Genomic DNA, 21,021 nt, shown 5'->3' with positions numbered 1-21,021 from the left:
ATAACTCTTTTGAGTTGTTTATTAACTTTGTCATTGTAATTAGGAGCATGTCATAATTATTAGCATGGAATTCTAGGAAAGGTTTGATTTGTAATTGTTAGCATGGGATTCTAGAGCAAATTAAATAAAAAAGAGGTGGGCGAAGGGGAAGGTAAGTCTGATATTATTCATATGCTGCTTGTTATGAAATAAATCTCTATTATACTGAAACTGTATGTCTATATATGGTATGTGGTTGTTGTTTTTAGGACAAAAGATATGTTATGGGGATTCAACACATCCCTGCTACAAAATAGCCTATTTCCAAGACTTGTCCAGACGTCTGGGTTTCCAGGAGGCTCACCTAGCCTGTCAAATAGATGGTGGAGTACTTCTAAGCCTTCAAAGTGAAACAGAACAGAAGCTAATAGAAAATATGTTGCAGAACCTCACAAAATCAGGCCCCAGAATTTCTGATGGGGACTTTTGGATTGGGCTGTGGAGAAGTGGTGAGGGACAAACCACAGCAAGTGCCTGCCCTGATCTTTACAAGTGGACAGATGGAAGCAGTTCACTTTTCAGGTAAATATTTTGTGAGGTTTTACTCAAAAGCTGCTGCTGAAAAAAAAGGGACAAAAAAGGGATCCAGGGCCACAAGGCAGACTAGGTAGTGGTCTAGGGCCCAATAATCCCTAAAGAGAAAATTGACCTTGTGCAAAAACAAACAAAACAATACATTCCATTAATATAACATAAATGAATTAAAAAAAACAAATAAATTCATACTAGTGATATAGTCACCAAATGGTTGCAACATATATGGAAATGCATCTAAATGGTTAGATAAGTGTAAATCTCCACTTTTCCTCCTTGCTGGTTTTATCCAGATCCATCTACTTCAGTATTGTCTACATCAAGGATAGCCAAAGTGGTGTCCTCCAGAGGTTGTTGGACTACAACTCTCATCTGTCTTGATCATTGGCCATGCTGCCTGGGTCTGATGGGAGTTGCAGTCCAATAACATCTGGAGGGTACCACATTGGCTACCCCGGTCTACAATGACAGTCGGCGGCTTCCAGGGTTTCAGAACAAAGTGTTTCCCAGTCATCAATGGAATTGAACCTGGGACCTTTTGCATGCTAAGAATGCACTTCACCATTGAGCTGTGCTCCCTTCATTTTTCAGATTCAGCAGAACAGAAAGGACTCACAAATAAAACTCTAGTTCTCTAATGTTAATTTTATTATATTTGTACATGGTAATAGAAATTGGTATACAGATGAGCCTTCCTGTGGGAGTGAAGCTTGTGTTGTGATGTATCATCAACCAACTGCAAATCCTGGTTTGGGAGGGCCTTATCTTTACCAATGGAATGACGACAGATGCAACATGAAGCACAATTTTATCTGCAAGTATGATCCAGGTAGGAAATGCAGAAGTTACCCTTCACATGTGATATATGATTTCTTTTTCACTTTTCAAAGAAACCTGGAACATCAGACAGTGGCATCTTAACCATTCTTGGGATCCTGGATTCAAACCTAATGGAGAATTTCTCCGCAACCATCTAGTAATCATTTCTTGCTTTTGAATGCTGTCATTGTATCTATCTATATACTGCAAGACTTTAATTATAAATATTAGTCTAATTGCAAAATAATCTAGGAGCCCAGATTTCTGGAGCCCTAGGCACACTTCCATGCACTCATTCACTACAATGATGACAAAATGAGATGAAATATCGTATGCATAAATATGTTTCACAGTATTTGTGTGTGAAAGTAGGTTGTTTTACATGAATAAGTAAAATGACAATGAAAAACAACCCTGTACTGATGACATAGCATTCTGTGTTGACTCGCTCTATATACACCGTGAGAACAGGACTTACTCTCCTTGATCTCCTTTATTTTTAATGCTTTAATTTGGATTCCTGCATTGAGCATGGGGTTGGACTCAATGGCCTTATAGACCCCTTTCAGCTCTATGATTCTACAATTCTATAATTCTATGATGCTTGGAAAGAGGGTGGAATCAAAATATAACAGGAAAATCCAGCTGGTTGTGTTTCAGGGCAAAATGAGCATCATCCACCAGTGGGACCTGCATATGAAGATCAGGATATGGAAGTCTTTCTGCACATAAATGACCCTTAAGGGAAAAAAAAACATGGAACAATTGGCTGGTACAGCCAGTCTTGGGACGGTCTTGTCCATGGTGTCTTTTCTGCTAGACCATGTCAGATGTATTCCTCCACTGCAGATTAAAGCATGGCGAGAGTAGTTCCTCCTGAATTTTCTTCCCAATAAGTAGTTCAGTTACAGAGCAGAAATACTTGATAACCCTGTGGTCTCTGAAGCGTTGTGCTAAGAAAACAAGATGCCCAAAGTTTCATTATTTATTCCTTGAACTTCATAAGAACATAAGAAGAAGCTGCTGGATCGGGCCAGTGTCCCGTCTAGTCCAGCATCCTGTTCTCATAGTGGTCAACCAGATGCCCAGGGGAAGCATGCAAGCAGGACCTGAGCACAAGAGCACTTCCCCCTCTGCTTTTTCCAGCAACTGGTATTCAGGCAGAGCATAGCCACTGTGTCTAGAAGCCTTTTGACACCATTGTCCTCTATGAATGTGTCTAATCCTCTTTTAAAGCCGTCCAATTTGGTGGCCATCACTGCTTCCTCTGGGAGGAGTTCCATAGCTTGACTACGCACTGTATGAAGAAGCACTTTTTTTTATCTGTCCTGAATCTTTCAGACTTCAGCTTCTTTGGATGTCCATGAGTTCTAAAGTTATGAGAGAGGGAGAAAAACTTCTCTCTATCCACTCTCTCCATGCCATACATAATTTTATACACTTCTATCATGTCACCTCTTACCTTTTTCTCTAAACTAAAATGCCTCAAATGCTGCAACCTTTCCGCATAAGGGAGTCGCTCCATCCCCTTGATCATCTTGGTTGCCCTTTTTTGAATCTTTTCCAACTCTACAGTATCATTTCTGAGGTGAGGTGACCAGAACTGTACATAGTTTTCCAAATGTCGTCACACCATACAGTAGATTTGTATTAACATTTTATTTTTATTTTTTCAGTACCTTTCCTAATGATCCATAGCATGGAATTTGTCTTTTTCATAGCAACCACACACTGGGTCAACATCTTCATCAAGCTATCCATTACGGCCCCAAGGTCTCACTCCTAGTCAGTCACTGACAGTTCAGACCCCATAAGCATATATATGAAATTAAGTTTGGGTTTTTTTGCCCCAACATGTATCATTTTACACTTGCTCACATTAAATTGCATTTGCCGTTTTACCGCCCATTCACTCAGTTTGGAGAGAGGATTTTTTGGAGCTCTTCACAATCTCTTTTTGTTTTAACCACCCTGAACTATTTAGTACCATCAACAAACTTCAGCACCTCATTGCTCACCCCTAACTCTAGATCGTTTATGAACAAGTTAAAAACCAAAGGTCCCAAAGTTGATCTTTGGGGGACTCTACATCCCTTCATTGGAGAACTGATCATTTATTCCTACTGTCTGTTTCCTGCTGCTTAACTAGTTCCTGATCCACAGGAGGACCTTTCCTCTTATTCCATGACTGCTAAGCTTACTCAGGAGTCTTTGGTGAGGTACTTATCGAAAGTGAGACTAGACTTACCCTTGCAGATGATGGCTCTGCCTCAGCAAGGCTTATTCTTCTATATGTTTGGTTATTTTATCTTTAAAATACTTTCTACCAGTTTTTCTGGGACACATTAAGCTAACTGGCTTGTAATTTCTGGGATCCCCCCTGGACCCCTTTTTAAAGATTGGTGTTACATTGGCCACTTTCCAGTGCTCAGGTATGGAGACAGTGCTGGACAAGTGATATATTTTTGTTAGAAGATCAGCTATCTCACATTTGAGTTCTTTGAGAACTCTTGGGTGGATGCCATATAGATCTGGCAATTTGTCAGATTTTGTTTTGTCTATTAAACCTAGGATTTCATCTCTTGTCACTACTATCTGCCTCAGTTCCTAAGACTCCCTTCCCGCAAAAGTTAGTTCACAGGGATCTGCCCTATATCCTCTGCTGTGAAGACAGATACAAATAATTCATCCAGCTTCTCTGCAATCTCCTTATCCTGCTTTAGCACACCTTGGACTTCTTTGTCATCCAACAGTCCAACTGCATCCCTGGATCGTCTCCTGCTTTGAATGTATTTAAATAATATTTTGTTGTTGGTTTTTATGTTTTTAGCAAACTTCAGGGTCTATTGTCCAAGTCTAAGAGTTAGTAAGCTGAGTCAGAGCCTGCCAAGCACCTGAATAGCATGGGCAGAAACCCAGTGTTGCTTTCTGCACATCACATGAATAGCAGAGAATAAGAAAGAGGAAGCAAGTCCTCCTGAATCATTCTCCAAAAAGGCTATACAAGCCCATTTCTGCCAATCCATTAATTAATTTATATTCTACCCTTCCTCCCAAAGGAGCCCAAGATGGAAAAAATACAAGTGGCAAAACATCTAAAAACTATTCCAAAACAGATGCAGACTGGGAAAATTCTCTAATTAAAAGGATTGTTTAAAGAGGAAGGTCTTCAATAGGTGCCGAAGAGACATTAGACATGATGCCTGTTTAATATTTAATGGGAGGGAATTTGAAAGGATAGATGGTATAGCACTAATGGTCCAATTCCTATATTGAATGTAACAGATCTCCTGATAAGAGTGCAGTGATTAGTTGAGTGTATGAATGAGACATTTTTTTTTATAGTCTAATGGGATGTGGAAAAGCACTTGACCAACTTGGGTCCAAGATCAGGAGAGATTCTTGAAGTCCTAGTGACTTTACACTTCTGGGCGCAGGCCATGTATCTCATTAAGGCAAAATAAATCCGCATTTTAATTAATCTATAGAAGCAAGATGAAATGTAAAATAAACTAGGGGTTATTTTACATAGAATAAACTAAGGTAAGTAGGTATAGGACTGCACATCTAAGTAAGCAATTTTTAAGATGCTACAGGATTTTTTGTGTTCTTAAGTATAGCACTCTATCCCATAGAACACAATGGTTAATGTATGGTTTAAAAGATGCTTATTAAAACTGAGCATTGTCTGAACAATGTAAACAAACTATTTTTCCAATTGTTGACCTATTGATTTAACAGATGACATCCTAGAAAAAGAATTAGGAGACAGAGCAGATCCGGATTATGGTAAGAAACATTTGGATTGCATTGCAGTGGTGCAGCAATAGAATCTCATTAATCATTTCCAAAAGCAAAACAATCTATAGATTAGAAAAGCAGACTAGCAGTGGAATAGCTAAATAATGAATCCTGTAGAGAACAATATTTGCGATGTATGTTTTTATAAGCATATGGCTACATTTCAGAATATTGCAATTTGTAACTCCTTTTCCAGATGTGATCCCAATGTTAAAGTCCATAGACAAGTTTATCACCCATATTTATTCACTTTGAAAACTGATTAGTTCTGTTGTGTTTGTTGTTTTTTCAAAATGCAATAAAATTTGCAGATGCGACAATACAGGAATTAGATTTTATTTTGTTAAAATATGTAATTACTTTCTCAGAAGTCAGAACAACAGTGCCAGAAGGGAAGCCTCACGATTCAAGCATGCCGGAAGATCATTTTCCAGTGGTTGTTACTGAAACTGGTAATTGATGCATATGATTCTAATAGCTGAGAAATATTTAAACATAAAACATAGTCTGTGTAGACATGCATCACCATTTATTCTCACATGAGTAAACTGGCTGAACTCCCAGAAATGAAAATGAACCTACAGTCTGGAATAAAATGTCAAGATGTTGCTGCAGGGCAACTAGCCATACTTAATTTTAAAGGGAAAATGCTTTTCGTCAGGGCTAGACATCACAGCACAGATGACCCCATTCAATATGCCAAGTATTTTCTTCCACAGTTTTCTCTCTTTCTTATTCCAGAGCCACATAGAGTGAGTGAGCTGCAGGTGGCTCTGCATGTTCAAGCCTTAATCTTCTCCATTAAGCTTAACAGACTGAGATAACTGATTGAAAAAATATCTAACAAAACAGTTAATGAACAAGTTTTGGAATTTTAGCTTTTTGCTAAAGGACAGCACCTTCTAATCAGGTTTATGTTTTGTTTGTTCTGCTTTTACACGTGGTGGCTGGTGGAGAGATAGTTTGCTGGGCACAACTGCCTATAGCTACGGTGATGGAGTGTGTAGGTAGTGGGGTATGGCAGGAACTGCTGTTCCCTTTCTACATTGGGAGGTAGTGGTGGAGGTGGGGTACGGCGGAAGCACCACCAACCTGTGCTCATGCTGGGATAACTATCCACTTGCCAATTGTGCACAGTGCTGGCTTCAGCACCTCTTGCCTCCATTGCCACTGCCCAGCACAGAAAGAAAACAGCAGATAGGCTTCTCTCCCCTCTGTTGCCACACTGTAGATGCTGGCACTGGTGGATTTTGCCTAGTGAACTGCCTCAGTGGCTGCCATTATTCTTTATCCAAATGATTGATGAGTGAGAGAGGTAAGAGGGAGTTGTACTTCACTCTCTTTCTTGTTACAGTAAATATTATTTAGGGTAGCCTTTCCCAAACTTTGGGTCCCCAGATGTTGCTGGACTACTGTTCCCATTATTCCTGACCATTGGGCATGATTCCACGAGGAAGAAGGAGCCAGAAACCACAACAGGTGGGGCAAGGGAAGTTTAAAAAGAAGGGTTTGGGTGGGGCATAGTAGGAACACAGTACATTTTGTAGCAGTTTCACTTGTGTAGTGAGTTCATGAATGAGAAATAGTTTCCTATAGGTCTGTTTGGACTTGAGAAGTATGGAATATCTCAGGATGTGCCAATCTAGTGAAGTTTGAGTGAGTCCAAGCTGTAGCTCATTGCTTGTGCATAATGTTGCAAAACATAGAACTGCTTCCATTATGCTACTCTGTAAAATGTGTACATACTGGCTAGAAATAATGTACAGAATTAAAAAAGTCCTTTTGAAATATCCTGTTGAAATGAACCAGGCTCAAGCACACAGTGAAGTACTTAAATCACAATGCATAGGAGAACAATTTTCAAATGCTTTACCTTTAGGATATCTGCTCATTGGAATGGCAGCTCATTGTAGAAGGTCCATGGGCATGTTGTAAGGCACATACTCAGTTCATCAGCATTGCCCTGGAACTCCCAAAACTTTCCTGCAGCTGTACATCATGTGGGAAGATCACTAGAGGTCAGCAAGTTGTCTTTCAGGAAAGCTTTGTTGTCATAACCAATCTTTTCAATGGGGCTTTGACGGAGTTTCAAGTCAACATTCTACAGTCTACAGTTTAAGAACATAAGAACATAAGAAGAGCCTGCTGGATCAGGCCAGTGGCCCATCTAGTCCAGCATCCTGTTCTCACAGTGGCCAACCAGGTGCCTGGGGGAAGCCCGCAAGCAGGACCCGAGTGCAAGAACACTCTCCCCTCCTGAGGCTTCCGGCAACTGGTTTTCAGAAGCATGCTGCCTCTGACTAGGGTGGTAGAGCACAGCCATCATGGCTAGTAGCCATTGATAGCCCTGTCCTCCATGAATTTGTCTAATTTGGAGCTCTTCGCAATCCCTTTTTGTTTTAACAACCCTGAACAATTTAGTGTCATCAGCAAACTTGGCCACTTCACTGCTCACTCCTAATTCTAGGTCATTAATGAACAAGTTGAAAAGTACAGGTCCCAATACCGATCCTTGAGGGACTCCACTTTCTACAGCCCTCCATTGGGAGAACTGTCCGTTTATTCCTACTCTCTGCTTTCTGCTTCTTAACCAATTCCTTATCCACAAGAGGACCTCTCCTCTTATTCCATGACTGCTAAGCTTCCTCAGAAGCCTTTGGTGAGGTACCTTGTCAAACGCTTTTTGAAAGTCTAAGTACACTATGTCCACTGGATCACCTCTATCTATATGCTTGTTGACACTCTCAAAGAATTCTAATAGGTTACTGAGACAGGACTTTCCCTTGCAGAAGCCATGCTGGCTCTGCTTCAGCAAGGCTTGTTCTTCTATGTGCTTAGTTAATCTAGCTTTAATCATACTTTCTACCAGTTTTCCAGGGACAGAAGTTAAGCTAACTGGCCTGTAATTTCCGGGATCCCCTCTGGATCCCTTTTTGAAGATTGGCGTTACATTTGCCACTTTCCAGTCCTCAGGCACGGAGGAGGACCCGGGGGACAAGTTACATATTTTAGTTAGCAGATCAGCAATTTCACCTTTGAGTTCTTTGAGAACTCTCGGGTGGATGCCATCCGGGCCCGGTGATTTGTCAGTTTTTATATTGTCCATTAAGCTTAGAACTTCCTCTCTCGTTACCACTATTTGTCTTAGTTCCTCAGAATCCCTTCCTGCAAATGTTAGTTCAGGTTCAGGGATCTGCCCTATATCTTCCACTGTGAAGACAGATGCAAAGAATTCATTTAGCTTCTCTGCAATCTCCTTATCGTTCTTTAGTACACCTTTGGCTCCCTTATCATCCAAGGGTCCAATTGTCTCCCTAGATGGTCTCCTGCTTTGAATGTATTTATAGAATATTTTGTTGTTGGTTTTTATGTTCTTAGCAATGTGCTCCTCAAATTCTTTTTTAGCATCCCTTATTGTCTTCTTGCATTTCTTTTGCCAGAGTTTGTGTTCTTTTTTATTTTCTTCATTTGGACAAGACTTCCATTTTCTGAAGGAAGACTTTTTGCCTCTAAGAGCTTCCTTGACTTTGCTCGTTAACCATGCTGGCATCTTCTTGGCCCTGGCGGTACCTTTTCTGATCTGCGGTATGCACTCCAGTTGAGCTTCTAATATAGTGTTTTTAAACAACTTCCAAGCATTTTCGAGTGATGTGACCCTCTGGACTTTGTTTTTCAGCTTTCTTTTTACCAATCCCCTCATTTTTGTGAAGTTTCCTCTTTTGAAGTCAAATGTGACCGTGTTGGATTTTCTTGGCAATTGGCCAGTTACATGTATGTTTAATTTAATAGCACTGTGGTCACTGCTCCCAATCGGTTCAACAACACTTACATCTTGCACCAGGTCCCGGTCCCCACTGAGGATTAAGTCCAGGGTTGCCGTCCCTCTGGTCGGTTCCATGACCAACTGATCTAGGGAATAGTCATTTAGAATATCTAGAAACTTTGCTTCTTTGTCATGACTGGAACACATATGCAGCCAGTCTATGTCCGGGTAGTTGAAGTCACCCATTACTACCACATTTCCTAGTTTGGATGCTTCCTCAATTTCATATCTCATCTCAAGGTCTCCCTGAGCATTTTGATCAGGGGGACGATAGATCGTTCCCAGTATTGAGTCCCTCCTGGGGCACGGTATCACCACCCACAACGATTCTGTGGAGGAGTCTGCCTCTTTTGGGGTTTCGAGCTTGCTGGATTCAATGCCTTCTTTCTCGTATAGAGCGACTCCGCCACCAATAGTTTGAAAATCAGAGCAGCAGAGTCCTTAAGGTTAGGCATCTCTTGGATCATAAGATTTCATGGACTAGAGCACACAAGTTCAAAAGTGTGAACCACTGGTTTAAGAGAGCTCTGATTGTTGTGTTTAATGAGTGCAGCACAAGATAATTTGTGGAAATCAAGTCTATGGAGTAAAATACATTAATAAAAGCCTTTTTCTTGTAGGTTTAATTCCCAATCTAATTTATGTTGTTATACCAACTATACCACTGCTGTTGTTGATATTAGTGGCTTTTGGGACTTGCTGTTTCCAGATGCTGCACAAAAGGTAAATATTATGATTGGACAGGAAGGAAGTCTTGAAACTTAGGTTCATATGCTGTAGAAGTTGTGCTTCCATTAACCATTTACTCATACTCAAGGCCATTCCACATGCAATGCAAGGCTATTCACATTTTTACTGCAAAATGAAAATTATCCCAGTGTTGTGCCATGACTAAAATAGCAGAAAATTACATTTAATAACACACACACCAACTCAATTATACGATGTGTTCAGCAGTATTAACATGTTTATTGAGTTAGCAAAACCCTGTGTTCTAAGTTAATGCTCCTTAAACCAGGGTGGCACCAGAGGGTGGCCAGGTTCGGCCCTGTCCGAGGGTCCCTGCAGTCCAGAGGGGCCCCTGAAGGGCTCTCCTTAGGGTGGGAGGGTGGCACTCCCATTCCGCAATCCACAACAGTGTCAGGTCCTCCATCCTGGATTGTGGATGGCGGGCTTCAGTAAGCCCACCTGCATGCCCCACCTACCTCTTCTGTCAGTGTGAATGCTATGTGTGCTATGTAACAATGCCTGCCATCATCCAAGATGGGGGGGACTTTCTTAAGGGGCTAATGCCCCTGCAGCCATCTTTGTTGATGTCAGGCATGTGTGCTATACACACATAGCATTCATACAATACAAAAAATAAGTGGGGCATGCATGCAGGCTTATTGAAGCCCACAGTGTCTGTATTGGGAGTGTGCCTGGGACCACCCTCTCAACAATCCACAGCACGGTTAGCCCTGAGAAGACTGTATGGGGGGGGTTGGGCTACAGCCCCGCAGGCCTGGGGCAGGCTGGTGCCCAAGGGCTTAGTCATGCCTGGCACCAGCCCTGACTTTAACTCTGGTGTAAAGAGCTTGTAGCTTCTATAGATCAGGGATGGAGAACCTGTGGTTCTCCCAGTGTTACTGGATTACAACTTTTGTTGACTGTTAGCCATGCTGGCTGGGGCTGATAGAGTCTAACAACGTCTGGAGGGCCGCAGGTTCCCCACCGCTGTTGTACATTAAAAGAACTAGAAAACTAGCATTTTACCCTAATGCATATGCAGAAGGCACTTAGGAAGAAGAGAAGGCCCCTGTTACATAATTTAGCTATTTTATGCTGAAGGCTCTACAGTGTAAATCTGAATTTATTACTTTTTCTCTACCCTGCTTTCATTTGCATAGCCTTTCCTTTCAAAGTCTGTTTAATAAGGCATCAAGATCCATCAAGCACAGTGAGGTTCCCAGCTTCAAAGATCTGATTAGTTTCAGTTATCAAAAGGAGCGCTGGCACAGGCTTTTCCCCAGAGCTGGATCGCTTGACTCATCTTCACTCTTGGGATATTGTGGTCATTGCTCCCTTTGCAATGCAAATGAGGATGATTATGTGGCTCCTGCTGCTCCTGCCACCTGCACAGAAGTAGGAGCAACATCAGGGCAGAAGTAGACGTCATCCCATGTTATTTCTTCCCCACTCCTATTCCCATAATGTTTAATAGGACTTGCATATGTCATGTCCACATTTCCTTAATCTGATCCGATGTAGCCAGTGATGTGGAGCTGAAGTAGGGTGGGGAAAAATGGAGAGACAATAAGGTTATGCCTGACTAAAAGTTACAAGGAGAGGAAGAATTCGGCAGACAATTCAGTAGCAACACTTAGCTCTACTCCAATGTGGGAGCTACTATGCCATATTATTCTAGCTGTTTTAGAAAGAAAAGGTTCTGTTGATACCACTGGTAGTACTAAAAGCCAAAGTATGACATGAGAAGCATCCATGTTGACAAACCATCAGAGTAGCAACAAAACCAAGCGTTTCTCCTGTGCTTTATGGCAAACCAGCAACTCATTTATGCTTAGCAGCTTTCCCTTTCCTTTCTTCTAGGGAAGCAAGGAGAAACTGCTTCAATGACTCATCTCCATTGTCATCTGAGTGCCTTGCAGAAAGTTTAGATTCTAACTTGGTATATTTCTCAGTTTCTACGATTGTATTTTGAAGGTAGAGCTAGAATTCCTGCTTACTTCCACAGTCTACCCAACACTCTCCCAAGAAAGTGGGATAGAATCGGCTCAGCTAGGCTCAGTTGGTTTCATTAAGCTTGATGGCCCTGAAATTATGATGATCTATATCAGCTAAGGATGTAGTTCAAACTATGCACTTCCATGGTTTTGTTCAGCACACATTTTGCTCTCTTTGTTCAGATGACACCTCACCCAAAATGTTCTTTAAGAACAACAGTAATGAATGGGAGTAACATTTCTTTGGCTTAATTCCATGGCACTACTGCAACATTTAAAAGTTTGGCAGAATGTGGATGGGGTCAATTGTGCTCATCTTTAATGACCAGATTGTTACCAGCATATTCCACATGTTCTAGATGGCTACCAACAGTATGGGAAGGACCCACACAAATGTCAGGCCTTGTGATGCTAGGCTTTTAAATGCAGTGCTTTTGAATGAAGCTATGGAAAAGAAGCTTTCACATTACAAATATAGAGCCCTTAGGCTACCTGAGAAATACATTTGCACTGCAAGGTTGGTTTCTGGGTATAACACTGTTAATGGTGGACTGAAGAATGGAAGCCACTTTTTCTCTTACTGTGGGCCAGTCAAAAAACTATGCCTATTAGCTATCATTGGGGATCTTCATCAGCACAAATAAGCTTTAGATCAGGTAGTGAATAAATAAACATAGATGAAGAAAAAATCATGAAGATTCACAGGTAAGATAAATACATTTGTGTAAAGACAGCACAATCCTTCCCACAGGCTTACATATTAGTAGAATCCAGTTCAGAGGAGTAAAGTCTAATATCTTGGATCATATAAGATAACATCTTAGCATGATGGCATACTGAATCTAAACCTTAGACTCACTATTAGGGTTGTACAAGACTTTGGGGATTACATAGGTGATAGACCAAAACGGCCTGTGGGACTGGACAGTTTTGATAGTCTCACTATATATGCTTCCTGTCAGTGTTCTGCAAAATACATCCTGGCATGTTTGAGGTCAGTTTTCACTGTTAAGAGCCTAATCTTTTTACAAAAAGCCAAATTAAGCAACATCAGTAGAAGAGACAATTCTACCTTTACAATTGCTTGTTGTGTACCACCATCATTTGTCTTTTACTGCATCTTTACATGAATGTATGACAAGAACATACATATATATATATAAATACAGTTGTGTCTTTTTTTTAATTTTCCAGTAAAGGTAGAACAAAAACTAGTCCGGACCAGTCTACACTATGGATTTCTAAGAACCCACGGAAAGACAGTAGCATGGAGGTATAGACATATGACTGAAAAGAAAGCAGGAATAACATTTTTTCCATTCAGGATCTATTATAATGTCATGTCAGATATTAGCTTGGAATGGCTTGGAATTGCAATGGATCAGCAGAATGAACTGGAAGCTCCCCCTTGAGGCAATTGTTCAGATCATTTTTATATGCAATGTTTGATTTTGAATTCAGTAGCACTCTAAAAGAAAAAGAATGCATTTATTTTGCTAAGGAAAATGACTCTGTTACAGATAGTAATGAGATGGACAGAATATTTGGAACACATGTGGGGAAATGTGTACTGTATATGTCAGTTCTAGAACAATCATTTCTAGTTTAAATTTTAACTTTTCCCCCCTCGTTAGTTTCTCATACATTGTATTGTCCCTTATTAATGGATGTACTGTAAATTCAATTAATATAAATTTACAGTGTAACAAAATAATTTATCTTTGCATAAAAAATTGATAAAAACATTGACTGTAGGATTATTTATTTGAAATAGGGAGCAATTTTACTACTGTCCTAACTTTGATCCACATAACTGAAGACATTTGGGAATCCTGTGTTATTCATCTGCAAGGCTACACTTCAGAAGCAACTGATGTACTGTTATTAGTACACTTTGGTAGCAACTGACGATATTTTGATGATATGCTTGTCCAGAGGTAACATGAGTCATTCTGCCTATGGCAAATTAATTAATGTAATTTTCTTTCAATTCACTGAAAACAAACTGGGGGTGGCTAGTTATTGCTGTGTTGAGTAAGCAGAGTTTAAGAAAATTTTGACTGTATAGACAAATTGTTACTGTTTTCTGCTATGACAAAGGAGACAGAAATCTAGTATAACAAGGTTAGCTACTGGCATGGGGGGACATTTTGTCTCCTTGTTCTGATGCTTTGCTCTTTTTCCTGCACTGGAAGAGCGAAGATATGCATTGATCCTTCCAAGACTCTGAGACTTGGGGCTCATCCACATGGTGATTTAGTGTGTGTCTGGTGCTACTTGCATCCCTTTGCAATTCACATGGTTCACATGACGTTGCAGGCAAGCAGAAGCTATAGTTTCCCCCTTTAAATCAGTATCAACCCAATCCAATTATAAAGTGAAAAGGAAAGGAAAAACCATCTCAGCTTTGCTGTGCTCCTCCGTGTAGGCACTTTGCTTTGATTTTTTTTAGTGGGTGGGCTCTCTTATGACCCATCACCCACTCCCTCTGTCTGCATTATCCATAAAAGCTGCTGCAGCTGCTGCCTACTTTGCCTTTCACTCACTCCCCCCTCTAATCAGTTTCATGTCAATTGCACCCCAATGGTCTCCCAGCTCAGCTGGAAAGGCATGCAATTGACAAGAAATAATGAAACTGTCAAAAAAAACCTCCCCTTCTCCATCAGCAATATCAATACTTCGGAGGGAGTAAACATGTAAAATTGGGGGCAGGGCCACAAGGAAACAGCAACACTAAACCTTTCCAGAGGAACTCCCACTGGTGTGAAAGGAAAACTGGTTTGGAAGCTGCCACTGAGCAAGAGGTGTAGACCTTGAAAAGCTATTGCAATGGTAAAAGCAGCTTCTTTAGTGTGAAGTTAGGCTCCTGTGTAGATAAGCCCTTTGAATGGCAGTTGTGCCATTCAAAGATTGTGGTAGTTGGGGGAAAGATATATGTGGCAACTGAGAAGAGGCTACTAACAGCTTCTTATACTGTAGTATCCAAAAAACCACAACCACTAATTCTAATAATCCAGCACCAATAGAGATTGTATGGATATATCCTTGCTGTAAGGAAACAAAGAGGTGTTTTTTTTTGCTCTTGTTTTACCTTCAGAAATAGATGGTTCTGCCCAGCTCCCCTGATCCAGGAACACACTTTTGCAGCAAAAACCTCTGCATCTATCTCAGCACCTTAAACAATACTTCAAGATTGAGATTTCTAATAACCAAAATGATTCTCCTGTCTTGGGTACATTCTCACACATGCACTGTTTGTGGGGTTTGATCTGTGATGGCTGCTTCATCATGTTGCAGCCATCAAGAAATGAATTAAAATGCATGAAATAAGGACAAAATAAACCCTGGAAAATATATATTTTTAGACTCAGTGTTAGCATACTTGCAAAGTAGATAGTTGGCCTTGGATAAATAATTTGTTTCAGTCTCCATTAATGATTTACAGAGTGAGAATAATTTTATTTATTTATTTAGTAAACTTGTATCCTGCCTGTCCTCCCAGAAGGAGCCCAGGGTGGTAAACAAAGGTCAAAACACTAAAAACATCTTAACATCTCAATTTTTTTTAAAAAAAATAAAACATCTTAAAAACAATTATGCAGTCGAGTTTCCCACATTTGGGAAAATCACAGGAATCAGCACACCCAGAGTGCAATGGATAAGCCTCACCCTGAGAAAACCTGGGCTCCTACTGGGAGGAAGGATAGGATATAAATAAATAAAACCTCCCCTGCCAGGTCTTCAGCAGGTGCCAAAAAGATAACAGAGATGGTACCTGTCTAATATTTAAGGGGAGGGAATTTCAAATGCCTACTTCACAAATGTATTGTGAATATTAATGACTTAAGAATGGTAAAAACCTTTATACAGTAAATATTAGTAATATATTAGTATGGTGGTTTAGAATTACCTGGTTGTGCTAATAGCTTTAGCAACTGTATTTTGTGACGGTTTGGAATATTCATCTGAATTCATGTATATTTTATTTTATTTATCTTTAAAAATACTCTCATGATATAGTTGACCTAAAATGAAGGTATATATGTTTCTCTGTGTGTGTATGCACTAGAGACGGGCACCGCGTGCTGTAGCCAGTTCAACTGCATTCCATCTGACTGATAGGCAGTTCCTTTCTGTTTTAATTTCTGCCCACCCCTGCTCTATTCCACTTTTTCCATTCTGATTTTTTCCCTTTTTGAAGAAATACTGATATTGCAGTCATTACTTCTGAAAAAGAAAAACATCTCTCAGTAGTGGCCAGTGTTGCCAACCCAATTCCACCTCCTCCTCCTCCTCTCTGAATTGTATTCTCCAGCCATGGGAGAAAACAAGAGATCACCTGCCTGCCTGTGCCTTGTCAGTTTCACATTAACTTTATCTGCACTTCAATTTAACTGTTTGTGTGTGAAAGAGATAGAGAGAAATCACCAGATCAGGAAATAAGATGTGTGGGGAGGGGTTTAAAAAGTTAATAGAGAGTCTCACCCACATTAAGGAGATTTTCTTGGTTTACCTTTTAATCTCTATAGTTTTAACCCTCTGAATGCTGGAAACTCTGTAGGCTTAGTTTGCTTCCTCCCTGGTCAGAACTAATCTGGTATTAGGGAAAGCCGCTGAAGTTCAGAGCAAAGCAATTCACTCCTCAAGAGTACAGAATACTGTAGATTTAAAAGTCCAAATTTGGTGGAATTCTGGCTCATCCCTGGCATGCACCTCTTAACACACATGCAGATGTGTAGTAGTTTCAGTGTAACATCTTCAGCATAGTCTTGCCCACCGCTGAACACCTTTTTGCTCCATGCTTACTGATTTTACTGCTTAAAAATAAATCAGGAGCCCACTTTAGAACTAGTCAGAAAAGAAGTTACATTTCTAAAGTATTAATGTGCTTACTCCTGTGATAAACACACACTACATCAACCAATATTGCTCCTCAGCCTTTATTTCAGTGTTACTTACATGGGTTTCATGAATACAACTCATTGAAATTAACAAGGAAGGTTACCCACTAAATCATGATCTGTGATATTTTATTTAGAGTCAGAATTTAAAGACAATAGGTATTTGTTTCAATTTTGAGCCAAAGATCTAAAAACAATCTTAAGAGTTACATACATTTTAAAAGGGTCACAATAGCTTAGCAACATTATTGCACATGACTTCTGGAAGTTAGCCCAAAGCAATAGCATCAATGTCATGTTGGTACTAGCATCAAATATCTTCTTGTTGTGTTCTAGATTTCCTTACAGGATAGGCTATCTTTACCAGGTTATAATTTCTTCAACTTGCTTCCTTCATGGTACATCTTGAAAAAAAGCAGTCATGATTTTTGAAGCTCTACAGCTCAGAGCTCTTGCTTTGCATGTAGAAAATCCTCAGTTGAATCCCCATCATTTCCAGGTTGTCCAGCTAGCAAAGAACTTTGCCTGAGATATCAGACAGCCACTGCTAGCCAGATTTGACTGCACTGAAATAGATGGCCCAGTCACTAGCCCTAGTGCTTTGATTCAGTATCAGGTGGCTTCACATGTACATGTGTTCTGGCATATGAAAATTGTGCATGGTACAATTTTGTTGGGCTTTGGGAAGGTGTCTGGATTAAATTATCTATGGATACATCTTATCCTGGTTGCCCCGAGACAGGGATAAGGAACCTTTTTGGCCCAGAGGGCCAGAATGTTATTTGTTCCCAACCCCATGGGCCAACTTTGACAGGCCTGGGGCACAACCCACCTGTCAATCGCCTGATGCCATTATGGCTGTACTTGGCTAACTGGCTACAGAGGTAACCAACAGAGAAGGAAGGCTTACTTGCAGCATCTTCCATGCTTTATTTGTGAAAAGAAAGGCCCACCAAAGAACCAAGCAGAGGGAGCAGGCGTACAAAATATTCAATACTGCAAAAATACTTTTTAAAGACTAAGGGATACATGTTACATCTGATGCTTCAGGGTAAAAAGGTGTGTCTACAACATATGTTGAAAGGTGAAAATGGGAAACATTTCTCTAGGGAGGGAGTTCCACAATTTAGGGGCTGCCACAGAGAAAACCTTCTCTGGGCTACTATTCCCCACATTTCTTTGGGTGGTGGAACTACCAAGAGAGCCCCCTCAGCAGATCTTAACACCCTAGAAAGATAATAGGGATGGAGATGGCCTTTCAGATAATGCAAACCATATATTAAAATATTCTGCATTATGGATTTCTTTGACAGCATACTCAGAACACCTTTTAATAGGTTATATTTGAAGAGGCTTTTGTGAATGAGAGTGGGTCATAGTCTTCTAAATACTCTATTGGTACATGAAGTTTAGAATGGAATATATATTTCTGCTCAAAATATAACTTGCATAATTTCTCAGATTTATTGATGAATTATTAATTTTGGATCAACTATATTTGCAGATTGGGTAGGCCAGAAGAATTTCTGCTTGCTGGTGTTTTTTTAAATAAACAATACATCGAGGAAAACAAATATGTAAATTTTCATGTTGGAAAAAATAGCACTACAACAGCACATTTTATTAATTTCTTTAGAAAAGTGCTCTTTACACATAGCAGTGATGTGACCTGCTTTTCCATGGCTTCATTTCACTGTAGTACTGCAATTCATGTGGTAAATTGTGCATGTCCTTACCATACAAGGATTAACCTGCTTCTCCAGCATGAAATGCATGAAGAACTTTTTTTTGTTATTGTTTATGTGATTGCATATAGAAATTTGCCTTTCAAATTGATTGAAATATTTAGTTACTGTGACCTGACATGCAGTTAGATGTGCATTACTAATTAACAATCCCCATGCTTGGCATAAACGTTGCATTCATTTTGCAGCTGAACTTCTATCCTAGAAACTGTCTTAGTAATAATGAGAGTGGTCTATGATTTTGAGTTCTGTGATTCGAGCATTACTACTAACATGTGAACATGTATATTCTATGTTTGTATCACATTATTACTATCTGAACAGATATGAAGCAGCCATGTAAGGATCTCCTGCAAAATTACAATTAACATGTGAAAGCCACAAGGACTTAAAATCATGGTGCCTCTTAGAACAAGAGCTCATATGAGTGATTGTTCTATATTTGTAAGCTTAAAAAAGTTGTCTTAGTCAGACCAACAGTGTGGTACAGCCATTCGGCATTTTTAGATGTCCTTTCCGTCTTTCCCATTCAGGCCTTGGGGCAGCAGCTAAAGGGGTGAGGTGCCCCTCCTTGTCAGCCAGTGGGACTCCAATCAGTTGCTTGGATTATCCTTAACAAATACACTCTCACACTTTTTGAATTATCTGCATTTGCCAGTCTGTCAGATAGCATGGGTGATTCTTATATATAATTCCTATGGGGTATATCCAATGTCCTATTAGCTTTACCCATAATGTATTGGGAGAGGGAGAGAAGAGGTTCTGCTAGGTCCTTGTACCAATGGAACAACTTTGTTGGATATAAATCTATATTTGTCCAGTCATTGTTTTAAAAATGGTGCTAATGTATGGTCCTTTTTATCCAGTCGACAAATTTTGAAACTTCCACATAAACGCCAGGACGATTTGGCAGTGCACATTGACGGCCAAAGGATATCACACCAGCCAGTAACCACTTTCCATTTTCTTGACACATCAGTGGCCCACCAGAATCTCCCTGAATGACAAATAGAAATCAAACATTTTGACACATATTTTTTGTTGTTGGAGACAACAATATGTAAAGCAAAAACGAGATTTGTTATGGCCTTAAGCACTGAGTGAGATGTCTGTCAGTTATGTGCAGTATTAATCTGTATGAGTATTTGCTTTAAGCTAAAATCTTTGAGCCAGCATGAAAGTTGTGTTGCAAGGACTTTTGTACGCACCGGAGAAATAGATACTTCCTTTCTTAGATTGCAGAACATCTTTAGAAACACTCTGGTTATGACAGCAGCCCTGGCCTGCAGTTATATGAGTAGTTGTTTTATGTTCTCTTGTGGGTGACAGGGTTTAGATTTTGTTCCTCCTCCAAATATATTCAAGGATATAAAGGTCAGAAAAAGCAAGAAATGAAAGCAATAAGATAACAGTGATGATGATGAAGCCACTGCCAAAGAAGAGGATTCAACTGCTGCCAAACTAAGTAATGCTTTTTCACATATTGGCTATCAAACTTCTATTTAAAACATTTAGCATCACAAGTGACGATCAGAGAAAAACAAAGAAAAGTGCCACTCTTGATCAGCCAAGAAGACATAATGTTTCCATTTACCTGACAGGAATCAATTCCTCCTTCATCATATCCTGCACATATCATATTTTCAGTAATATTATATTCTGGCATCAAGTGCTGGCATTTCTCATGTGTTATAAGAGGGACTTCTGCTTCTTGTAATATGCTTGCCACAGAACCTGTTTAAAATCCAGAAACGTAGGCACTGAATGAGCCTGATGCATAATGCAAAATGCATAACGAGTTCTTCAAACAATATTTTCATACCTTGTAACATTGTTCATTTCTATCAGACAGCATTATAGGTGCCTTAATCTGCCTGTGTTACCAGGTTCATTAATTCAGTGAAGTCTATCTAGGCATATGTAAAAGCCTGATCATCACAGCCTATGAACATCTAATAGTTTTTCATGTATTCTGGATGGGGAAAATTAGACCAATTGCTTCCCTTAGTGAGGAGGGATCCTTACAAATGCTGCAGGAAAGAGTGTTACATCAGGTATTTCTGCAGCTAACACAGGAAGTGTGAAAGAAAAATATGGGTGTGTGTGTGTTATGTGCCTTCAAGTCGATTACAATTTATGGCGACCCTATGAAGTAGCGACCTCCAATAGCATATGTTGTAAACCACCCTGTTCAGATCGTTACTGGTAGTATGGTATAATCTGTATATCTTTAATTATTGATATTTCTTCCTCCAATTTTCACACCTCCTTCATCTTGATCCAAACCCGCTTTCTGTATATGTTCTGCGTATAGAGTAAACAAATAGAGTGATAAAATACATCCCTGTCTCACATCCTTCCTGACTGGGAACCAATTGGTTTCTCCATCTTCTGTCCTTACAGAAGCATCTTGTCCAGAGTATAGGTTGCTCATCAGAACACCTCTGGTACCTCTTCCCTTTCTAAATCTCTTCCCTTTCTAAATGGGCTCCTGCTGGGAGGAAGGGCGGGATATAAATCAAATAATAAATAAATACATAAAATAAATAAATCTAGCTTGGACATCTGGCATTTTTTGCTCTATATATGGCACGAGCCTTTGTTGTAGAATCTTGAGCATTACTTTACTTGCATGG

The 21,021-nt window shown here is 39.9% G+C and overlaps 2 protein-coding genes and 1 pseudogene across 13 annotated transcripts in view; 1 reads left to right on the top strand and 2 right to left on the bottom strand.

Annotated features, from left to right (window-relative positions):
• The window catches only part of CHODL (chondrolectin), a 44,195-nt gene extending 30,794 nt beyond the window's left edge, over positions 1-13,401 (top strand). Inside the window, exons 2-8 of one of the 4 annotated variants that reach the window (XM_061629489.1) lie at positions 249-561; positions 1,245-1,402; positions 5,134-5,181; positions 5,562-5,645; positions 9,637-9,739; positions 11,606-11,684; positions 12,934-13,019. In XM_061629489.1, coding sequence (XP_061485473.1) covers positions 249-561; positions 1,245-1,402; positions 5,134-5,181; positions 5,562-5,645; positions 9,637-9,739; positions 11,606-11,684; positions 12,934-12,936 — 788 coding nt within the window. In that variant the 3' untranslated portion in view covers positions 12,937-13,019. Of the gene's footprint in view, positions 1-248; positions 562-1,244; positions 1,403-5,133; positions 5,182-5,561; positions 5,646-9,636; positions 9,740-11,605; positions 11,720-12,933 lie in introns of all 4 variants that reach the window. The other 3 variants (XM_061629487.1, XM_061629488.1, XM_061629486.1) reach the window with 3 other exon arrangements.
• Positions 13,402-15,294: 1,893 nt separating this feature from the next.
• LOC133386380 (U1 spliceosomal RNA) lies at positions 15,295-15,484 on the bottom strand (annotated as a pseudogene).
• A 2,803-nt stretch (positions 15,485-18,287) lies between these two features.
• Positions 18,288-21,021, bottom strand: part of TMPRSS15 (transmembrane serine protease 15) — a 105,088-nt gene continuing 102,354 nt past the window's right edge. For all 9 annotated transcript variants that reach the window (XM_061627897.1, XM_061627898.1, XM_061627899.1 and 6 more), the window contains 2 exons: positions 19,980-20,119; positions 18,288-19,382 (listed from right to left, as the gene is read on the bottom strand). In XM_061627897.1, coding sequence (XP_061483881.1) covers positions 19,227-19,382; positions 19,980-20,119 — 296 coding nt within the window. In that variant the 3' untranslated portion in view covers positions 18,288-19,226. The remainder of the gene's footprint in view (positions 19,383-19,979; positions 20,120-21,021) is intronic.

The sequence above is a fragment of the Rhineura floridana genome, chromosome 5 (genome assembly GCF_030035675.1).
Source record: "Rhineura floridana isolate rRhiFlo1 chromosome 5, rRhiFlo1.hap2, whole genome shotgun sequence".
Classification (NCBI taxonomy): Eukaryota; Metazoa; Chordata; class Lepidosauria; order Squamata; family Rhineuridae; genus Rhineura; species Rhineura floridana.
The sequence above is the reverse complement of the archived record's forward strand: the minus strand, read 5'-3'. Positions and strand labels throughout refer to the sequence as shown.